This window comes from Musa acuminata, chromosome BXJ1-9 (genome assembly GCF_036884655.1).
Source record: "Musa acuminata AAA Group cultivar baxijiao chromosome BXJ1-9, Cavendish_Baxijiao_AAA, whole genome shotgun sequence".
NCBI lineage: Eukaryota > Viridiplantae > Streptophyta > Magnoliopsida > Zingiberales > Musaceae > Musa > Musa acuminata.
This window is the reverse complement of record NC_088335.1, coordinates 2,636,383-2,653,953: the sequence shown is the minus strand read 5'-3', so window position 1 is coordinate 2,653,953 and position 17,571 is coordinate 2,636,383. Positions and strand designations below refer to the sequence as shown.

The 17,571-nt window shown below is 39.7% G+C and overlaps 2 protein-coding genes and 1 pseudogene across 3 annotated transcripts; 1 reads left to right on the top strand and 2 right to left on the bottom strand.

Moving 5' to 3' along the window:
* Nucleotides 1–694: 694 nt before the first annotated feature.
* On the bottom strand, nt 695–9,532 carry LOC103996893 (probable methyltransferase PMT11). Its single transcript, XM_009417944.3, has 9 exons — nt 8,653–9,532; nt 7,385–7,534; nt 7,002–7,272; nt 5,852–5,962; nt 4,554–4,713; nt 3,240–3,497; nt 2,041–2,163; nt 1,371–1,448; nt 695–1,146 (listed from the first exon to the last, which is right to left on the bottom strand). Exons 1-9 carry the CDS (start codon nt 9,328–9,330, stop codon nt 945–947), a joined length of 2,031 nt encoding a protein of 676 aa, XP_009416219.2. The 5' UTR covers nt 9,331–9,532; the 3' UTR covers nt 695–944.
* A 1,367-nt stretch (nt 9,533–10,899) lies between these two features.
* LOC108953783 (uncharacterized) lies at nt 10,900–16,192 on the top strand. Of its 2 annotated transcripts, none has more exons than XR_010479064.1 (2): nt 10,900–11,007; nt 12,664–13,702. XR_010479064.1 is itself a non-coding variant. In XM_018831372.2 (2 exons), exon 2 carries the CDS (start codon nt 14,002–14,004, stop codon nt 15,424–15,426), a length of 1,425 nt encoding a protein of 474 aa, XP_018686917.2. In that variant the 5' UTR covers nt 10,905–11,007; nt 13,729–14,001; the 3' UTR covers nt 15,427–16,192. The 2 variants fall into 2 exon arrangements, 1 of the variants encoding a protein (XP_018686917.2); XM_018831372.2 differs by lacking the exon at nt 12,664–13,702 and adding an exon at nt 13,729–16,192 and having other exon boundaries at nt 10,905–11,007.
* Nucleotides 16,193–17,301: 1,109 nt separating this feature from the next.
* On the bottom strand, nt 17,302–17,416 carry LOC135594546 (U6 spliceosomal RNA; annotated as a pseudogene).
* Between the last annotated feature and the right edge of the window lie 155 nt (nt 17,417–17,571).

Here is a 17,571-nt window from a genome sequence, read left to right as displayed (position 1 = left end):
CTATCTGAAGAGCGCCTCTTCAACAATAAATAGGAGGCTGATCGGCACACACCTCCTGATTGATTCCATGTTCTCTTCACAAACATATCTAACATTTTTGGGTGCTTAATAATCTGCCACACCATGCCCTAATCTGCTTAATCAATGCAACCTTTCTTTTGCTCCACACACACACACCAAAGCCATTAATCCTCATTCTTTACCTCCGGTCATCCATGACCGACGCTACCCTTCCTGCCATGTGCTCCTCCATCGCTGCCCTCTCCTCTGAGTAGAACAACAAAAACTCTCGACATATTTCGTTGACAGTATCTTTACGTACGAAAAATATTATTAACTTGTTTGAAATCTGCAGCCCACATCGCAAGAACAATGTACGATTAATCTCGGTGTTGGGCGTTAAAAGTAGATCGATGGGCTTAGTGGACTTCCCAAGAATCCAGAATTCCACTTGCATTCTTAAGCTAAAGCTTTGCTAAATTCTTCAATCAACATCAATTACACATATATAATTCGATGTACATCTTATTTCTCCTGTGAATTTATTTGATGTATCACCAAATTGTAGAGAGCAGGCAGTTTGCAGCAAGTAGAGTAAGTGTGATTTGTTCTTGATCACTTGTTAATATTGTTCAGAAAAATATTGCATACACATGTTCTCGGTGGAAAGCAAAAAAACACCCTCAGATCATGCTAAACATAAATCTTACGACAGCTTGATGAGATATTCTTGATTCGAGAGAGTTGGTGACAAATGCAGAAGATGTTTACATTACCGTTCTTTATAGTAGAATAAGATTAGCTGTTACAACAAAACCACTACTACTCATTGGCGACGAAAAAGATGCAGAAGCTACACCTCTTCCGCCCCATTGTGCAGAAGAATGTAACGAGAAAGGAAAAAAACCTCCGAAAGAGAATAAATATAATAACCTGCAAAACTTCTAGGAGAATGGCTTATTGCACAGCAACAGCTTCCTGCTAGCATATGGGCCTTCAGAGGTGTCGCGCAGGTCACTCCTCCATCCCATGGCCAGTGTAATGTCTAAAATCTCTTCCATGATATATTTTGAATCGCGAATATAAACACGACCGCCGGGTCTTAGCATACGATCCATCTCCAACAAGATGCTTGAGATGTTGCACCTGGTGGCCAGAGAAATTTAAGGAGTCTTTAACACATTGCAGGTCTAATATCTGTATGTATATTCTGCACGATAGGCATAATATTCTGCATAGTGTTCAATCACCATGATCATGGTGAGATTGGCAAGGAAAGGCAAGCTATCATATCCATAACATCGATAAGAAAACATGGACAGAATTCTATGTTTGTTCACATCTAAACATTACGATAGAGTTCAAATTACCTTTTCTGCTCTTGAGAGAATAGGCCAGATGCATGCAATAAGTCATAAGTTCTTGGATATGTATCAAACGGCTCACACCTGTTGGTAAAGGAAAAACAAATCAGAAGAGGGACAAGATAAAACTACCCATTAGGAAATGCATTACTGCTAGTTACGAGTCATGAGAAAAGTAAATGACTTAACCACAAATATTTATTAGATTATTATGACTTAATCATGATTGTTAATTAGATTATAAATGACCTGACTAAGATAAGAAATAGCAGACTTGTAGGAAGAGCTGTCTCTTTCCGAACATAAAATTCCTTTCGAGTTGTATATGTCACATGTCATTTTCCTCACACGCCAACTACTGTAGTTATGCCAAAGTCAAGGTCACATGGATGAGAAAATTAGACTTAAACAAGACAGACAATATGAAAATGCAGAGGAAAACCAAATACATCAACATCGATTGTGTTGGGCAACTAAATCAATTTACATCAGCTGAATAAGACAACGTGGAAATGAAGAGGAAAACAGATACATCTACATTGATCGAGTTGCAGAAAATTTCTTTCTTTATTTACAGCAAACTTTCAGCTCAACATTATTATGTAAATTTCAAAAAAGAAAACCCAGTTGATGATACTAAAAATCAGAAAGATTTGAAATAGTGCATCGAGCATACCAGTCATGGGTCACTCCTATAAGTCCACGATCATATATTACCGGCAATGTGTTTGGCCCGCTGATTGGAATGACATTCATCACCCAACAATCAATTTGTTGATTGATCAGTGCAGCTGCAAACCTGAAACAAACTTGAGACAAATATTATACTGTGTAGCAACCGATCACTGTCCAAAAAGCAAAACTCATTGGAATCTGGGACTACAGAATGAATATAACCCTCATTTTTTCTCACAGTTAGACTGAAGTAATGAACTCATGGAACAAAACTAAAAGAAGCATGTAATCTAGAACACAAGTCATTGAAAGAAAGGATCATAATGATGAAGGTCTCTGTGCAGGTAAAAATTTGAGAGTTAATTCAAACAATAACATAGAGTTACTTCATTTTAGTACAGTGGCACTACCATGTGGTCATCTATGGATGACATAGAATCTGATTGTGTTCATCAAGAGATGCCGCACACAGTACTGTAACTAATTAAAAAGTTGATATTCATGGAATAATATTTTATCTTTAAAATGATCTTACCCTTAAACCATATGCTAGGCATACATTGCAGGAAGGCACACACACATTATTGATAGGAATGTAGAAAAGGCAGACAAAAAGAATAATAAAATATTCCTAAATTGACAAACACGCAGAAAGAGAGGCATGCGTGTGACGTATATTGCATTATATCTGTCAGAATAAAATGTTGAGAATGTGGATTTTGCATTATCCATAATTACAGAAGCAGAAAAATCGAAGAGGATTAATTTAGGCAAACTTTATGATGGCAGTGGATTTATGTCTGTATGACTAAGAACAACCATGAAGCAAGCGATAAAACTCTATTAGCTATATTCTCAATTCTCTAACATACTTGACTAACAATGTTTATTTATCATCAATTTGCAGAAGTATTCTACTAAGGATACAAGTTAAGACTAGTCCGCTGGAATAATTTTAACTCATCATCAGTCATCAAAATTGTACTAGTTTGGGTTTACATAAACTTGTCATTACTGCATCAAATACAATAGTCCTAGTTAACATCATGGAATTGATAAGTATCAATAAAATACTGCTGATTTTGAATTTTTTTTATACTTGAAATTGGTTTTGTACAGATGTTATTTGCAACACTTGAAAATGCCGAATACCAGGACACAACAGTTCAGTTTGAGTTACTGCAAAGACAAAAGACTCACCCTCCAAGACCAGCTCTCATGTCCATCACATTACGCAGCTCCATTTCTTTCCAACGGAAGATACGAATGTGACTCTCAACAATTTCATTCCAGTATGCTGATTCTGCCTTGAAAAGATCATTTTTCGCTACATAAGCATCCATGTCAACTTCTTGGAGCCTTTGTGGAGGATTGTGAAACCGAGCAGGCCATGAAGAAACATTTGCTTCAAATCCATTTTCAGGAAGGCGGGTGATGCATGGTTTTAGGTCAACATACCTGAGAGAAGCTTAAAAGAAGTTAAGGAGCTAGCAAAACAAATGAAGATGAATCGAGACCATTCAAGAAGCATTATAAATATGCAGTTGGCATTAGCAACAGTGAACGGATTCTTGCACCCTAGTCATGATTATGTTGATACTTATACCCAACAAACCAAAATATAGAGCTTTTTAAGCACCCAAGAAACAAGTGCACCATTAAATGATTTCTTATGCCTAAAAAACTGTATTAAATTTGTTTTTAGTTTTTCACTGGTTAGTTTTACTTTGGGCAACTATGTTCATTTCCTTTATCTGGAGGTTTTAACACTAAAAGATGATACTTTATTGGTTGCACTGTCGTTGGAAAGATAAGCTGAAAAGTATGAAAATGGAGTTTAGAGGGATTGCAAGCTTGAAAATGCTTATAAAAATAATACAGAAAATATTGATGTGTAAAATTAACAAGTGAAAAAAAAAATTGCAGGATCATGAGAAAAAAAATTACGTGGTACATTCATAAAAATCAAAGCCCATAACAGCCTTTCAAATTTCATATAGAAGCTTAAACTTAGTTTTCCGCTGTCATACGTCGAACGGATATGATCAGTGAAAGAATATCATCTGTTATCTTTTAATTCTGATACTGGGTAGCAAATGTTGCTTCAGCACCCAATGAGACATGACACTAGAAGAAGCATCATTTGGTGTTTGAGAAGGATTTTCCATCATTGTTGCATGTACAATAGGCAAGAAAATCAAGGATAAATCTGATGATGATCACTTGAGTATTTTGGTCAAGGAACTTTTTTTGGTAAGGACAATTATCATTGCACCTAGCATGCGATATCCAATTTAGCCCCACATTGTAAGTGAGAGGAAATTTTAGTTAGTTTAGACTGTTAGCGTAGATCTATGACCATTAATTTTGACTTTTAGTATTTTGGGCAAGTGGTTCAGTCCTATCAGGTTAAGGTCAGTTACCCATCGGACCTGATAGCAACATAGCAAATGATTATTTATTAACCTTTCCTGCCACTAAGCAGCAATTTTAACTGAAAGTTAATGAAGATACCAAACTTTGTTTGGCTGATCCTCTGCATCACATAAAGGTGGTTGGACTCCAGAGTCACGATTCATGTAGCATGAATTATTCAAAGGCTTCTGCCATATGGCAATATAACCCTCCTTCTTCACAAGTTGCCAACAAATACTTGCTGTGAGGTCCTCCATATCTGTACATGAATCAAATGTGTCAGTAATACAATTACAGAAAGTGAAAGATGAATCTTATAAGAATTCAGAAGCACATTATGCAGAAACAAAAGGGTAAATTCCCAAATTATCCATGTGTGAGATGATCTCTTCTCACTTTTCCTAGTTGTGGTTAGAATCGTCACAATTGGCATGTGCCATATGGCCTTTAAGCATATTATATTTTCTGTTGGCCATCCATGGTATGGATGAACAAAATACCTTTCAGGAAGACTCTTCTAAAACATATTGCACTTACTACTCTCTGGCTGCAGTGGAACCTTTCATTTCTAAAACTTACTATCATGTTTAGGACATTTCTAAAACTTACTATCATGTTTAGGACACTTCAGAGATGCTCCCTGATTGATGAGTCTAAACTGCATGAAAAAGGAAAGATATACCTACAACACAAAAGTCTGGCAGGTTTGAGGCAATCGCTCTCATCTAATTTAGATCGGATGGGAAATTGGGCAATAAGCTTCAGAGGGTGGTCAGGTCCATGGCTGATCATATCATCATAAAGTTTCCTCAAGTCTCCATGAAAACCTTCTGGGATGATATATGCTATATGCATCGACAGGAAAAGGTTTGGATGATTCTACAGTATAATAAATAGATGGTTTGGAATTGCACTACCTAGGCACGCCACACATCAAAAGCTAATGATGATAGCAATGAAACTACAAAAGCCAATTTATTATTTCATTGAAAAAGAATAGGCTATACAAAACATCATTTTTTCATCACTTAGTGGATGGACGAAAAAATATCATAATCATTGACAACAGAAAGCTTATATGATGCAGAACTGTACCCAGGTTAAATTATTGATTTCCAGCATGCTAGGAGGTTTATGAGGTTTTTTGAATGCCTTGACTTGACCAGTGATGTCATCTTGTATAGAGCTTAATGAGGGCAAAAATCCATGTACCAACTCCAGATAGTTGTTCCATTATGGCTTGTTGTTCTTGTTGTTATTTATGAGACTACAGATTCTCCTTGGAACCTTACAACCCTATCATTGCTTAAGAAATATTGAGTTGCAGCCTGTGAATTTTATGGTACAATATAGACAATACATAGACTGAATAGAATTATAATTTAGGAAGGAGATACCTTTCCATGCCTCTTGTTGGATCTCTTCATGCTTATAAACAGGTTGTGCTGCCCAAACAAAGTACCCTCCAGCTCTGAGTAATCTGTTGACCTCGAGAAGCAAAATCCCATCTTCACCAAAAGTATCGATAAATAAATCAGTTGATTAGTAAATTATTTTGAACATTACAGTATAAAAATTCAAACTTTTATTAGGTTAATATCTCTGATATGAAAAGGAAAAGTGATTCAGGTCTTGTACAACTATTACATAACTATACGGCTTGATACCTTTTAGTTAAAAAAAAATTATATTGAAGAGAAAATCTAAAATGCGCAGCAAGTGAAACTTAAAACAGTGTGCATTTTCAGTCTATGATACATCTAAGGAGGCATAGCACAACACTTGAACTATCCCAAGAATGACATGAAGAAGCATGCTTTTAGCACGAAGAAGAGCAAGACTTAGTTACATGGGTCTTAAAAATAGTGGACAAATATCTAATTGATAACAGGCTTCCGAGGATATATCGGGTCTAGTTTAGGTCTCTTACAGAAAACCTGAGTTACATAATAAAAAAGTCAATCATGCTCATAAAGAATTCCCTATGCTACCTTGGTGGAAATGTTGAATGTAATATGCAATTTTATTATCACATTTTTATAAAAAGACTACTACATACAGCTAATTAATCAAATTGAGTTTCATACAAAAGTGAAAATCTGTAACATGTTCTTATTACGAAACCAGAATTAGTAGTAATAGATAACTACAGTACTTGAACAACAACTAAAAATGCAAATTATAACTAAAATATGCCCCCATCATCAGAAAAATCTGAGTGCTAAATTGAAGATTCTTTTTGCAGCTATTCTTTAACAAACATTATAAAGCACTTCTTAGGTCACTTAGGAGTATGTTCTCTAGCCTTTCTGCACTGTGTATTTGGATAATAAAATAAGCCAAAGGTATTTTTAAACAATTTCTACAGAGCCTGACAAGTAAATGCAAGGAAAAAGATATAGGTATGATGGTGCCAGTACTTAACACAAAATGTTTCAATACTTTCAAGTACAATACTTGCGATTGTATTGTGTGTCCCTACATGCTCCAATAATGATAAATACGAATTACTGAGAATATGTTTCAGGGAACTAAAGAATAACATACCATCACGGGTCCAGTTTATTCTACATCTTGAACAATGAATCAGATCAAATGCCTGGCTTGGATATGGCAAACGGTGTGTTGCAAAAGCTACGACCATAGCAGGCACACCACGTTCAAGAGCAAATTGAATCTGATTTTCATGAACATCTTTTGGAGCCACAGACATGGTGACCACATTGCGTGAGAGTAGAAAGGCACCAAAACTAGCTACACCACACCCAACATCTAGGGCAACTCGTGTGTGATTGCCAAATGCAATATCTGGAACCATCTGCATATCTAGTGAAAGAAATAAGCACACAGATAATAGATACAGAGAGAAACCTAAAAGCATCAGCAAAATTAAAGTCTAAACATCTTTGGACTTATGAAAACTATAGTACCCGAGAAATCTGATCCAGATATTGATTTGCTCCATGGATAAATTGGGTCCCACCTCCTGGGAATTTGAACTTATCTTTGTCCCTAGAGATCCAATTTTGTCCTCCTTTGTCTTCGACCAAGCGTGTATGTGGTACGTTGCTATACCATACCTGATATTGCAGCACAGCAGGACATCTATAGTAAGAAAAATATGAGAAGGAAAAATACAGGAATATTAATTACAGATAATCAGAACTTCACATGGTCTATAACTTCCATTGGATCTTGTGTTTATGGATCAAAGTTTCTAATCTGGATAATTAAAAGTTTGCATGGTCTCTAACTTCCATCGGAGCTTGTATTTATGGATCAAAGTTTCTAGTATGAAGATCCTTATGGAACAGTTGAATCACAGCAGAGCATGCATATACCATAAAATCAAAATTCTGGACCCCAATGAATATCAAGTGTTCTCAGCAATTAAATTTATGGGCTTGTTGAGTCACGTTGATATCTGAAAATTTTGATATTAGGTTACCTGTGCCTAAGGTGTTTATATGCCCATCTCTATTTGTCAGGCCACAACAAAATTATATTACTAGGAGAACGTCAATCTGGATCTTACCCCTCCTAGAGACAACCTTCAAATGAGGCCTCAACTCAATAAACTATCTCAAACTTAAGTCATATATGAAACCACTACATCAGAATCTAAAACTTTATCACCATACAAAATTCCAGTGTTCCAAAGATAAGATCCCTTCTTCGACCCAAAGGATCCTCTAAAAGATTCTATAGTAACAACCAAGTTTGATCCCTTGGTTTTTACCTAGTCCCACAATACTTGGACAAACCATCGATGGTTCCCGAGATCCAGTTAAATTCAGACGATGACAAAATCAAATCAAATCTGAATCAAGAACCAAGCCACTACTCTTGATTTGCTTCTTAACTTAGTTGACATCAACTTAGTTGCATCTTGCCCTAATTAACAACCATAGGAAAGTTTCACTGCTCAAAAGTCACTATGCTGATTATGTCTTGCTGATTAAACAATATAAAACATGCAATTATAAAATGGAAAAGAGTCATCTAAGAGAGAGCTTATGGAAACCAGTACCAAATAAAAATTACCCATGCTTGTCAATGATATCTCGAGCTATCACAAATATGCAGCAGTAAACTGAGTTATTAGAAGCGAATCATAAGCTACGTCTACCACAAGAAGGATCAAGTCGCCTGAAGCAATCAATTATCCAACAAAATTCGGCATGAGAGAGTTCCCAACCTCATCTCTGCTCTGGGGCCATGGAATTGGTTTCTTGTAGTCCTGTGGCGCCGGAACTAGACAATCCAACCCCTTCCCCGCGAGCGGACAATGCCGCTCGAATCTCTCCCCTCGCTCTGTGGAATTGAGCTTCTTGATGACCTCCTCGTTATCCATACAAGGGATCCACTCCCTCATCTCCTGCGGACACACCTTAAACTTATCTATCTTGACCCTAGCCCTCCTCTCCCCCTCCCCGCTCCCCATGCCCGCCGTCTCATTAATCGCCGACCCCTCGTCATCCCATCCGTCGGCCATATCAGGATCAAGCTCCCCCGCGTCGAAGCCCACGCTCATCGTGCCGTTCGCATCCACGATCCCGACCTTCCGCGCCTCCGGCGGCGGCGAGGACGGGGGCAGATCAGCATCGAGCGGCGGCAGGGCGTCAGCGTCGCCGGGGAGGAGGGTGGTGTTGGAGGTGAGGGCGGAGACGTCGAGGGTGAGGTTGGCGTTGGGGGAAACGGCGACGGAGGGGGAGGCGAGGCGGTCGGAGGCGCCGCCGCTGGTGAAGAAGACTAGCTGGGGGTAGGAGTCGGACCAACGACGGCCTAGGTAGAAGGAGACGATGGCAGTGAGGGCGAGAGCGGAGATCTTGACGAAGGGGCGGGAACTGAAGAGCTCGGCGAAGCCTTTCGTCATGCTTCTTCCGAGCTCGAGGTCGAGACGGAGAGCGGGATGCGAAGAAGGTGTGATATGAAGCTTCGGATCTGGTGATGGGGCGACGATGGCGTTCGATGCACCGATCGCCGAGCTCGGATCTGACGATCTTACTGCCACTCTCGAGGAAGCGGGATTCGTCCCCTATTTATTGACCGCGGTATCGTTTGTGGCGATGAGAAGGGAAGGTTAAGAGAATGAACGGACATTGACGTTGACAATAGGTACTGTAATAATGTTGATTACGAAGTTTTCTTTCCTTTAAGAAAAGGAAAAATATTCGTTAAGTGTTAAAATCAAATATTTTACTATAGGGATTAATTACATATTATTTTATACTTAGATTCTATTAGTATTATGATCTTTGTATTTAAAAAAATTATATTAAAATCTTTATAATTATAAAAATAAAATAAATAATCTTATTTGTCATGATATTGTCAGTTATATTGATGAAAAATAAAATATGTGTTTGCGTATTGGATTGGTGTACAAGTGGAGGCAAAAAGATAATCTTAAAATTTTTTTATTTCTAACTACTTTAATTTCAATATGTTAGGTGTCATAAATTAAAAAATATATTAAATTTAATTTTTACTTATCACTTTTGTATATATCATGTATGTCATGTTTTTCATCAATATAGTTAATAACGTAAGAAATGAATGTAATATATAATTAGCTATGGTGTATAGCCTATCTTATGTTGAATAATAAGGGTGAGGTGCCATTAAGATATTTCTAAAGTTGTTTCAAGGTCCAAGATAGATATACTCATGCGCTCTATGGATGATTTGCATGAAGATCGAGGTTAGATACGAGTTTTTGATTGGATTCTTTATATACTTAAGTTAGTTATAATATAGACGAAAAAGAACATTCCATGAAATTTTTTTATGGATAACTTATGATAATTTTTTTTTATACTAATGTCTATGTGAACAAACATAGATTTTATCTCCTTTATGCCAACTAAGTTATCTAGTTATGTGTCAAGTTATCATCGATTGAAAATATTTTTTATGTTACAAGAAATATCAGGTGTTATCGACTTATATGTCTTTTTATCTTGTGATAATTTTTTTGTTGAAGTGGTTTTCATACATCAACTTATACTGTCATGACAGATTTTTTCTACGATGGATCAAGACAATGATGATTGTGACATGTTTCTTCTAAGATGGATCAAGACAGTGATGATTGTTGTAAGTATAAAATGATTCTTTCAAGCATCTGTCGGGATCCAGACATATTTCACTGAAAACTGCCGTTTAATTGGACAGGTCTCGTGGGATCATTCACCCTGATGTGGGTCCCAATGATGCAGGACGAACGGGTCTCGAATATCTTAAGAATCTCGTGTCGCCACGGACACAGTTGAGACCGAGCCCCGCTTGTCAGAATTCGTTGCCGTTTTTGCGAGCCAGGCCGCCGGTTGTTGGCCACAACGGAATTTGACGACCAACCAATGAATTGTCTCCACGTGGCAGCACGTCTCCCACACTCCATGGCCCGGCTTTATAAAGAGAGACCCGGGCGATCTCCTCTTACTCCGCCCCCTTATCCTGACAGCCGGATGACGAAGTTTTTTCTCCTCTCGATGCCGATCTCCTTTCGTTGGGCCAGGAACGCGGCGGTCCGATCCCGGACTCCTTTGAGGTAGCGTTCTTTCATTCCTTTCTTTCCTCCCCCTTCATCTCCCTTCCGCAGTGCATCGTCTTTGCAAAAGTTCGTGATTGTCCTGGACATTGGACAACGTTCCCCGTCTTCTTTGATCGTACATTGCAAACCGATATTTGGAATTAATGAGACCAGGTACAAAAGAGTTAATCTAGTGTTTTCTTTTCTCTGTTGGTTGCCGATGATTTCTTATCGGATCCGAATCAAGAAGGGAAGGAATACATTTACTTTGCTTTTTTAATCGAATATATTTGATTAGATGGGAGGGTTGCTAGTTCATCTGCGATTAATATGTTTCACAATCCCATTATGGCGATCATTGCTAATCTGTTACTAGAATACCAGAGTCGATCGCCAATATGATTGTAGTTATCATAATCCATTACTTAGATCCATCTTTTGCAACTAGTTAAGGAGAAGGGTTGTTTAAGGAGCACATGATAAACTTGTTGTGGTTTAGTTCTTCCCTTTTTAAATGATATGTCTACCATCGGTTCTATTCCTTATGTGTAACTATACATACTTAGGTAAAAGTAGTTTTCTTGATTGATGTAATATTTGCTTTACTATGTGTTCTTATTGGAGGCTGGCTATAAGCATATAGATTGATGGATTACATATACAACATGGATTGCTTTACTATTGTGTCTCACTTCCGATGTGGGATTATAATGAGGTGTTATGATGCATATACAGCTTTCAAGTACCATTTGCACATATATATACTAGTTAACGTTGCTTCTTGATCTGTGTTTCCTACTGGATGTTGGCATACGATGTGTTCGTTTGGGTCTTATGTGTGGAGTCAGCTGTCTATTATGTGATATCTGGTAATATTTAGAGAATTTTATAAGATCAAGTCACGAGAATTTAGCAATATTGGCATTTGAACAGTTGCATAAGCCTGTGCACACACTTAAACACAGAGACACTTGTTCATTATTATGCATTTCTTAGCATCCTCCACTGGATAATGGTGGATTTTCTGTAATATGTCCATAATCAAAGTGCATTTTTGTGTTTTGGTATGCTCTATTTGAATTTAATCCTAAAAAGTTGCACTGTTTTGAATGCAATCACTTCTTTGTTGAAAGCAGTCTTCAAACAGTTGACAAACTTGTCTTGAACATGTACAATACCCTGCTTTTTGTTAGCACAGTCGATTGATTATGTACAATATATATGTTGCTGGTCGTGATCCATGTTCATCTACACAAAGCATTCTTACTGATCGGCTAGTATGCCTTGGCAAAACTCCGGTTTCTATGTAACAAGGTTTGTGTAGTTTACTTTGAGGATTAAGAACAAATCTTATCGGGTGTGCCAATTCAACCAGGACCATGTCAAACTAAAATCTTTTATTTCATGGAAATATTATATCAATACTACATCTACATCTATATTATCTCAAGTTCCTGCACAGTGTAGCATTGAATAACAAGAATCTAAGATGTCATAGTCACTGTAAAGGATTGCTAGAAATGCATGCACTGTCAACCTTTCACCCTTCAAATTCAGATATTTGCATAGACAGAGTTGAAGAAGCTTAAACCTAGTAAATTTATGTTTGGATCAATTAAACTTGGCTATTTCTCCACTATTAGCTCTGACTTCTTCGATTATGCTAATTTTCAGGTTCAGAAAGTTTTCTTTGTTTATATTGCCCTCTTACACTAGATGATGCTCGGAACAAACACAAAATTTTAGAATGCAGAGCTGGTAAAGTCAATTGATGGGACATGGATGGGAATTATATGTGAGGGTGCATATATTATATGGTGGAAAGGAAAGACAGCTTCAAATCCAACAGCTTCAGCTAATCACATTGCTAAATCTGAAGCATTTTTATAGAAAACTTTATGTTGAAGTAAAGTAGCACACTCTGAGAGGTGAGAATGTCGATGATATTTAGAATGAAAATTGATTTTTGTTAGATTGGAGCACGATTAAAATATAGGAATTACTGGAAGAAGATTAAACTAAGTTTGTTGCATTCTCTTGGTAAAACTATAGGACCGGTACAAAATAATAGGTACTGAAGGATGAATGCTTACGAATTTTTTGGGGAAGCCCAGATACGGATAAGAGGTTAGGATGTGCAAGTTTTGGCTGGGAATTTTGGGATACAAATACACAAAGATGAGAGGGAGGTTCTTCGAGGCCAAATGCACGTAGTTAATCGTATAATTTGGGGCTTACAACGGTTTTGATGCCCACAGAATACACTGTTAATCACATTGGCCTTCAACGTGGAAGAACTCATTGTTGTACAAATCTTTTTTTTTTTTGCTGGTATTTCACTAATAAAGCCACATTTAGCATTGGTATTCTAAGTTTCTCTGTTCTTGCTATCCGTTAGTAGAACCTCAGGTGCTATCAATCAGGTTTTGCCTTCCAACACTCGGAAGGGCTAGGCTTTACTAAATTTGCTGGGCTGAGGAGCCTTTAATCTTATGCATGGATGATGTTTTTTGTCTGTTTCGTGCTGTTTTGGTTCCTTAATTGCACATTGTTCTAATAGAGTCTTTTCTACTCATTTTAAGGATGTAGTTGCATTAGCACATTGCCGTAGAGAGTCTTTTCCACATTCTAAGGGAGCTGTTGCATAGAGTTTTGTTCGTTTATTTATCCTTTGATATTAAAAGTTTTACCTGGAATGACGAAAATTTGGTTCCTTGTGCCATTTTTTGTTTGCTGCAGAGTAACAATTTCAGAACCCTACTTCATCGCATATTGTGGATTATTCCACATCGTTCATACGGTTGTTTTTGTTAAGAGTAGAAGACACCAACCTGTTGATTGGAAAAACATAACTATCGATGATTCATAATTTGCGATTGCATAGATAGCCTGAAAGACATGCATGAAGATCAGCAAGTGAAACCTAAGCAAACGACCTCTTGCTGCTACGCTGGCCATTGAGACCTGATAGGTACTATAGATAGGGTGGTGACGTTGACAACTGGTAGGGCGATGGCGGAGATGGCATCTGCCGTGAAGGAGATGGCTGCCCCTGCGCTGGTGGTGTTTACCGTCGTGGTGGAACCCGGCCATGGTGAGGAGGCGGTTGATAGCTTCCTGCCGGTGGTGTCGATCCATATGTCGGTGGCGGGTAACCGTAAGATGGTGGAGTTGGCGATGGGGAAGGTGGTCTTTTTCCATGAGATGGTGGTGATGGAGGTCCATACTGGGGTGGTGTTTGTCCTCGCCGCGGTGGACATGGCCGTGCATGTGGTGGAGACCGTGGTTTCTTTGGTGCATGACCATGGTGCGGTGATGGTGGCTTTCCATGAGGTGGTGGTGGAGGCCGTGCATGTTGCGGAGGTGGATGTCTCCGGTGAGTTGGAGGTGGTGGTTGCCCATACTGTGGCGGAGGATGCCTGTATTGTGGCGGGGGCCATGCATGTAGCGGAGGTGATTTCTTTGGTGCATGTTCATGGTGCGGTGGAGGTGGCAGCTTGCCATACGGAGGTGCTGAATGCGGGGGAGATGGTTGTCTGTGTGGTGGTTTCTTTGGTGCATGACCATGGTGCGGTGAAGGTGGCTGCTGGCCATAAGGAGGTGGTTGACGGCCATAATGTGGTGGTTGTGGTTGCCGTCCCTGTGGAGGAGGTGGGTGTCTCCTGTGAGTTGGAGGGCATTTGTGGGAGGGTGGTGGTGCTGGTTGGCCATACTGTGGCGGTGGCGGTGGTTGGCGATACTGTGGTGGTGGCGATGGCTGTCCATACTGTGGTGGTGGCGAGGGCTGTCCATGTTGAGGTGGCGGTACTATGTGATGAGGTGGGGGTTTTCTGTGATAGGGTGGCCTATGTCCATGATGAGGTGGAGACGGTGGTGGACCTCCCTGCCGTGGAGGTGGTCGACCATACTGTGGTGGCGGCTGTCTGTAGTGAGGTGAAGGGTGGCCTGGTGAGGGTGAGGGTGGTGAGTACCTATGGTGCGGCGACTTACGAGCAGGTGGTGGTGGCCTGTGAGACGGTAATCCGCCATGTCGGGGAGGTGGTGGTGGCCGTCCATACAGCGGCGGAGATGGTCGGCCATAGTGCGGTGGTGACTGCCCGTACGGAGGTGGAGGTGGCTGGCCATAGGCAGGTGGGTATGCGTAATAAGGCGATGCAAGATAACGCTCATCTTGTGTGGAAGCAATGGCAGGGGAGCAAGTACCTGACCTTAGGACTACCGCCACTGCCAACCAACACATGGCTTCCAGATAAACTCCCCTCATCTTGCCCTTCCTCTTTCACCTCCCCTGTGAGCAGGTGCAACGGAGGGTGGCTTAGATTATATAGCACAGGCGACCAATGTGGGACGGGACGATCGCAAAGCTGGGACCTTTGTCTCTACCTCCATCTCCATGCACATGATCTCATTTATGTCAGGGAGGCTGTATTCCACTGAAAGCCCTCTGCGCATGACACACAAAGGGGGAGAGCCCTCGAGTGACCGACGAGTGTAGTATGGAGCTTCTAATAGTACCAAGGCATGGATTCATGCAGAGTGTGGGGGAGGGAGGGGGCAGGTTCTGTTTCCGGTCGTGACAAGAGCTCTGCCGTAAAGCAAGGCAAGGGTGCAGTAATTGTTTTGGCTGTTTCCTCGGGTCACCACCACCTTGTGTGCATTGAATGGGCCTAGTGGGTGGCGTTAAATGACATGCCTTGGGCTCAGACAAGGCTGAATATCATACTGGACTAATGACGGCAACATGGGTTAAGCTACCAAGCCTTGGACTGAGACCCGAGACCGCACCAGGCAATTGTGTGGTCCATGTGGTGTTTGCTTGCTTGCCAGCTATACACAGCGACCGGGTGTGGCCTTCATCTGTCACGAGCTTATTATTTCCAAGCATTCTTTTCTTCCCCTGCAGGGACTGGCCCTTTTGGGGGTGAAGAAAGTGCTAGAAGTAATGACGACGCTGTATCTACTGCAGCAGTAGCAGAGCAGAGGTGGAAAAGGTGCAGTTGAGTTACATGGTGCTGATCTGGTGATGATGCGGGCCAAAACCATGAGGTTCCGGTTCCAGGGTTTGAAGACAAGAATGGTAGACAGCCATGTAGTCACAAGCCGCGGGAATTTAGATTTAGAATTGCTTGAGATTGGAATCGCAAAGTATTGCAATTTCGTATGGTATTGAAAATTCGATCTCAGCTCGGTACAATACAAACGTATTAAAGCATATTATTTGATATATATATATATATATATATATATATATATATATATATATATATATATATATATATATATATCGTCTCGTTTTTTCTCCGCATGCAAGGAAAATAAACCGCGAGGAGAAAAGATAGTTTCTTCTCCTTATGTGTCGTTTCTTTTCCTCGTCAATGTTTCTTCTCCCTCATATAGATAAAGAAAAGTTATCGACGATGCAAAGGCCTCGTCGCCTCAGATGAGGAGGAGGCGATATCTCATTTATAGCGTCTGGCGAGGGAGGGCAACGACGAATCAGAATCGTCGAGGGAGAGCTACATCTGATCTCCAAGTTCTTCCTTTTCTTCTCCCTCTTCTTTCTTTTCCCTAAGCTAATACCATCTGCTACGGTAATGGGGCGAAAATTACCCTAATCGATAGTACCACATGATAATGGATAATTCGTGTATCGATCTACTAGCACCCTAGTACGTATCGCCTGGTAACGAACGATTCACATATCGATTTACTAACAAATTGTTACGTATCGCAAGATATGAGATATCATTCAAAATTAAAATCCTTATTGCAAAAGCGCACAGACCGAGCCTTTGCATATGGTATGTTTGGGGCAGGGCTACATTTGATCCATCTCAGTCTGGTACGAGTACAAGCTTGCACTTACTCGGTTCACGACTAATTTAATTCTTTACATGCACAATTGCAAGAGTGGGTGACCTAGGTGACGTATCGCCTAATAACGAACTATTCACATATCGATCTACTGATAAATATTGTAAATTCCAATTCTTGTAAAACTTAATTTGCCTAAAACTAGATTGACAAAGCTTTCCAAGAACACCTATTTTGTATAAATTGGAGCATAATTGGTTATCCAAGTAGTTCATACAATGTTCCTATCAAATTATGCCAGAATCGAGCTTTGGTCGATTTCGGCTTTCCTTGTTTCTTCTCTTTAGAAATTGATTTCAGTAAAAAAACTCTTACTTCAGTTAAGCTTTACATTATTATCTTAAATTCCTGTATACTTTTGTCCTTTATTTATTTGTACATCTGCAGCTATCATCTAAAGATCATGTTTGCATCGTAATGATTCAACACATGCATCCCATTGTTCCGCATTTGCTTTCGATTTGTGCGTGTCATCCTTGCACAGGGGCCATGCTAATCTTCTCTGTATTGTTTCAATTTTATCGGATGTCTCTTCACATATCGATTTACTGACAAATTGGTACGTACCGCAAGATATGAGATATCATTAAAAATTAAAATCCTTGTTGCAAAAGCGCACAGACCGAGCCTTCGCATATGGTATGTTTGGGGCAGGGCTACATTTGATCCATCTCAGTTTGGTAAGAGTACAAGCTTACACTTACTCGG

Bases quoted from the DNA above. Each gene is read 5' to 3' on its own strand.
- LOC108953783 (XM_018831372.2), top strand. From the start codon at position 14,002: ATGGCGGAGATGGCATCTGCCGTGAAGGAGATGGCTGCCCCTGCGCTG.
- LOC103996893 (XM_009417944.3), bottom strand. From the start codon at position 9,330: ATGACGAAAGGCTTCGCCGAGCTCTTCAGTTCCCGCCCCTTCGTCAAG. The intron at 5,963-7,001 runs GTATGTTATTCT...CTTTTGGTGAAG, and splicing joins AATAAACTGGACCCGTGATG to ATGGGATTTTGCTTCTCGAG. The intron at 1,449-2,040 runs GTATGCTCGATG...CTTTACCAACAG, and splicing joins ATAGGAGTGACCCATGACTG to GTGTGAGCCGTTTGATACAT.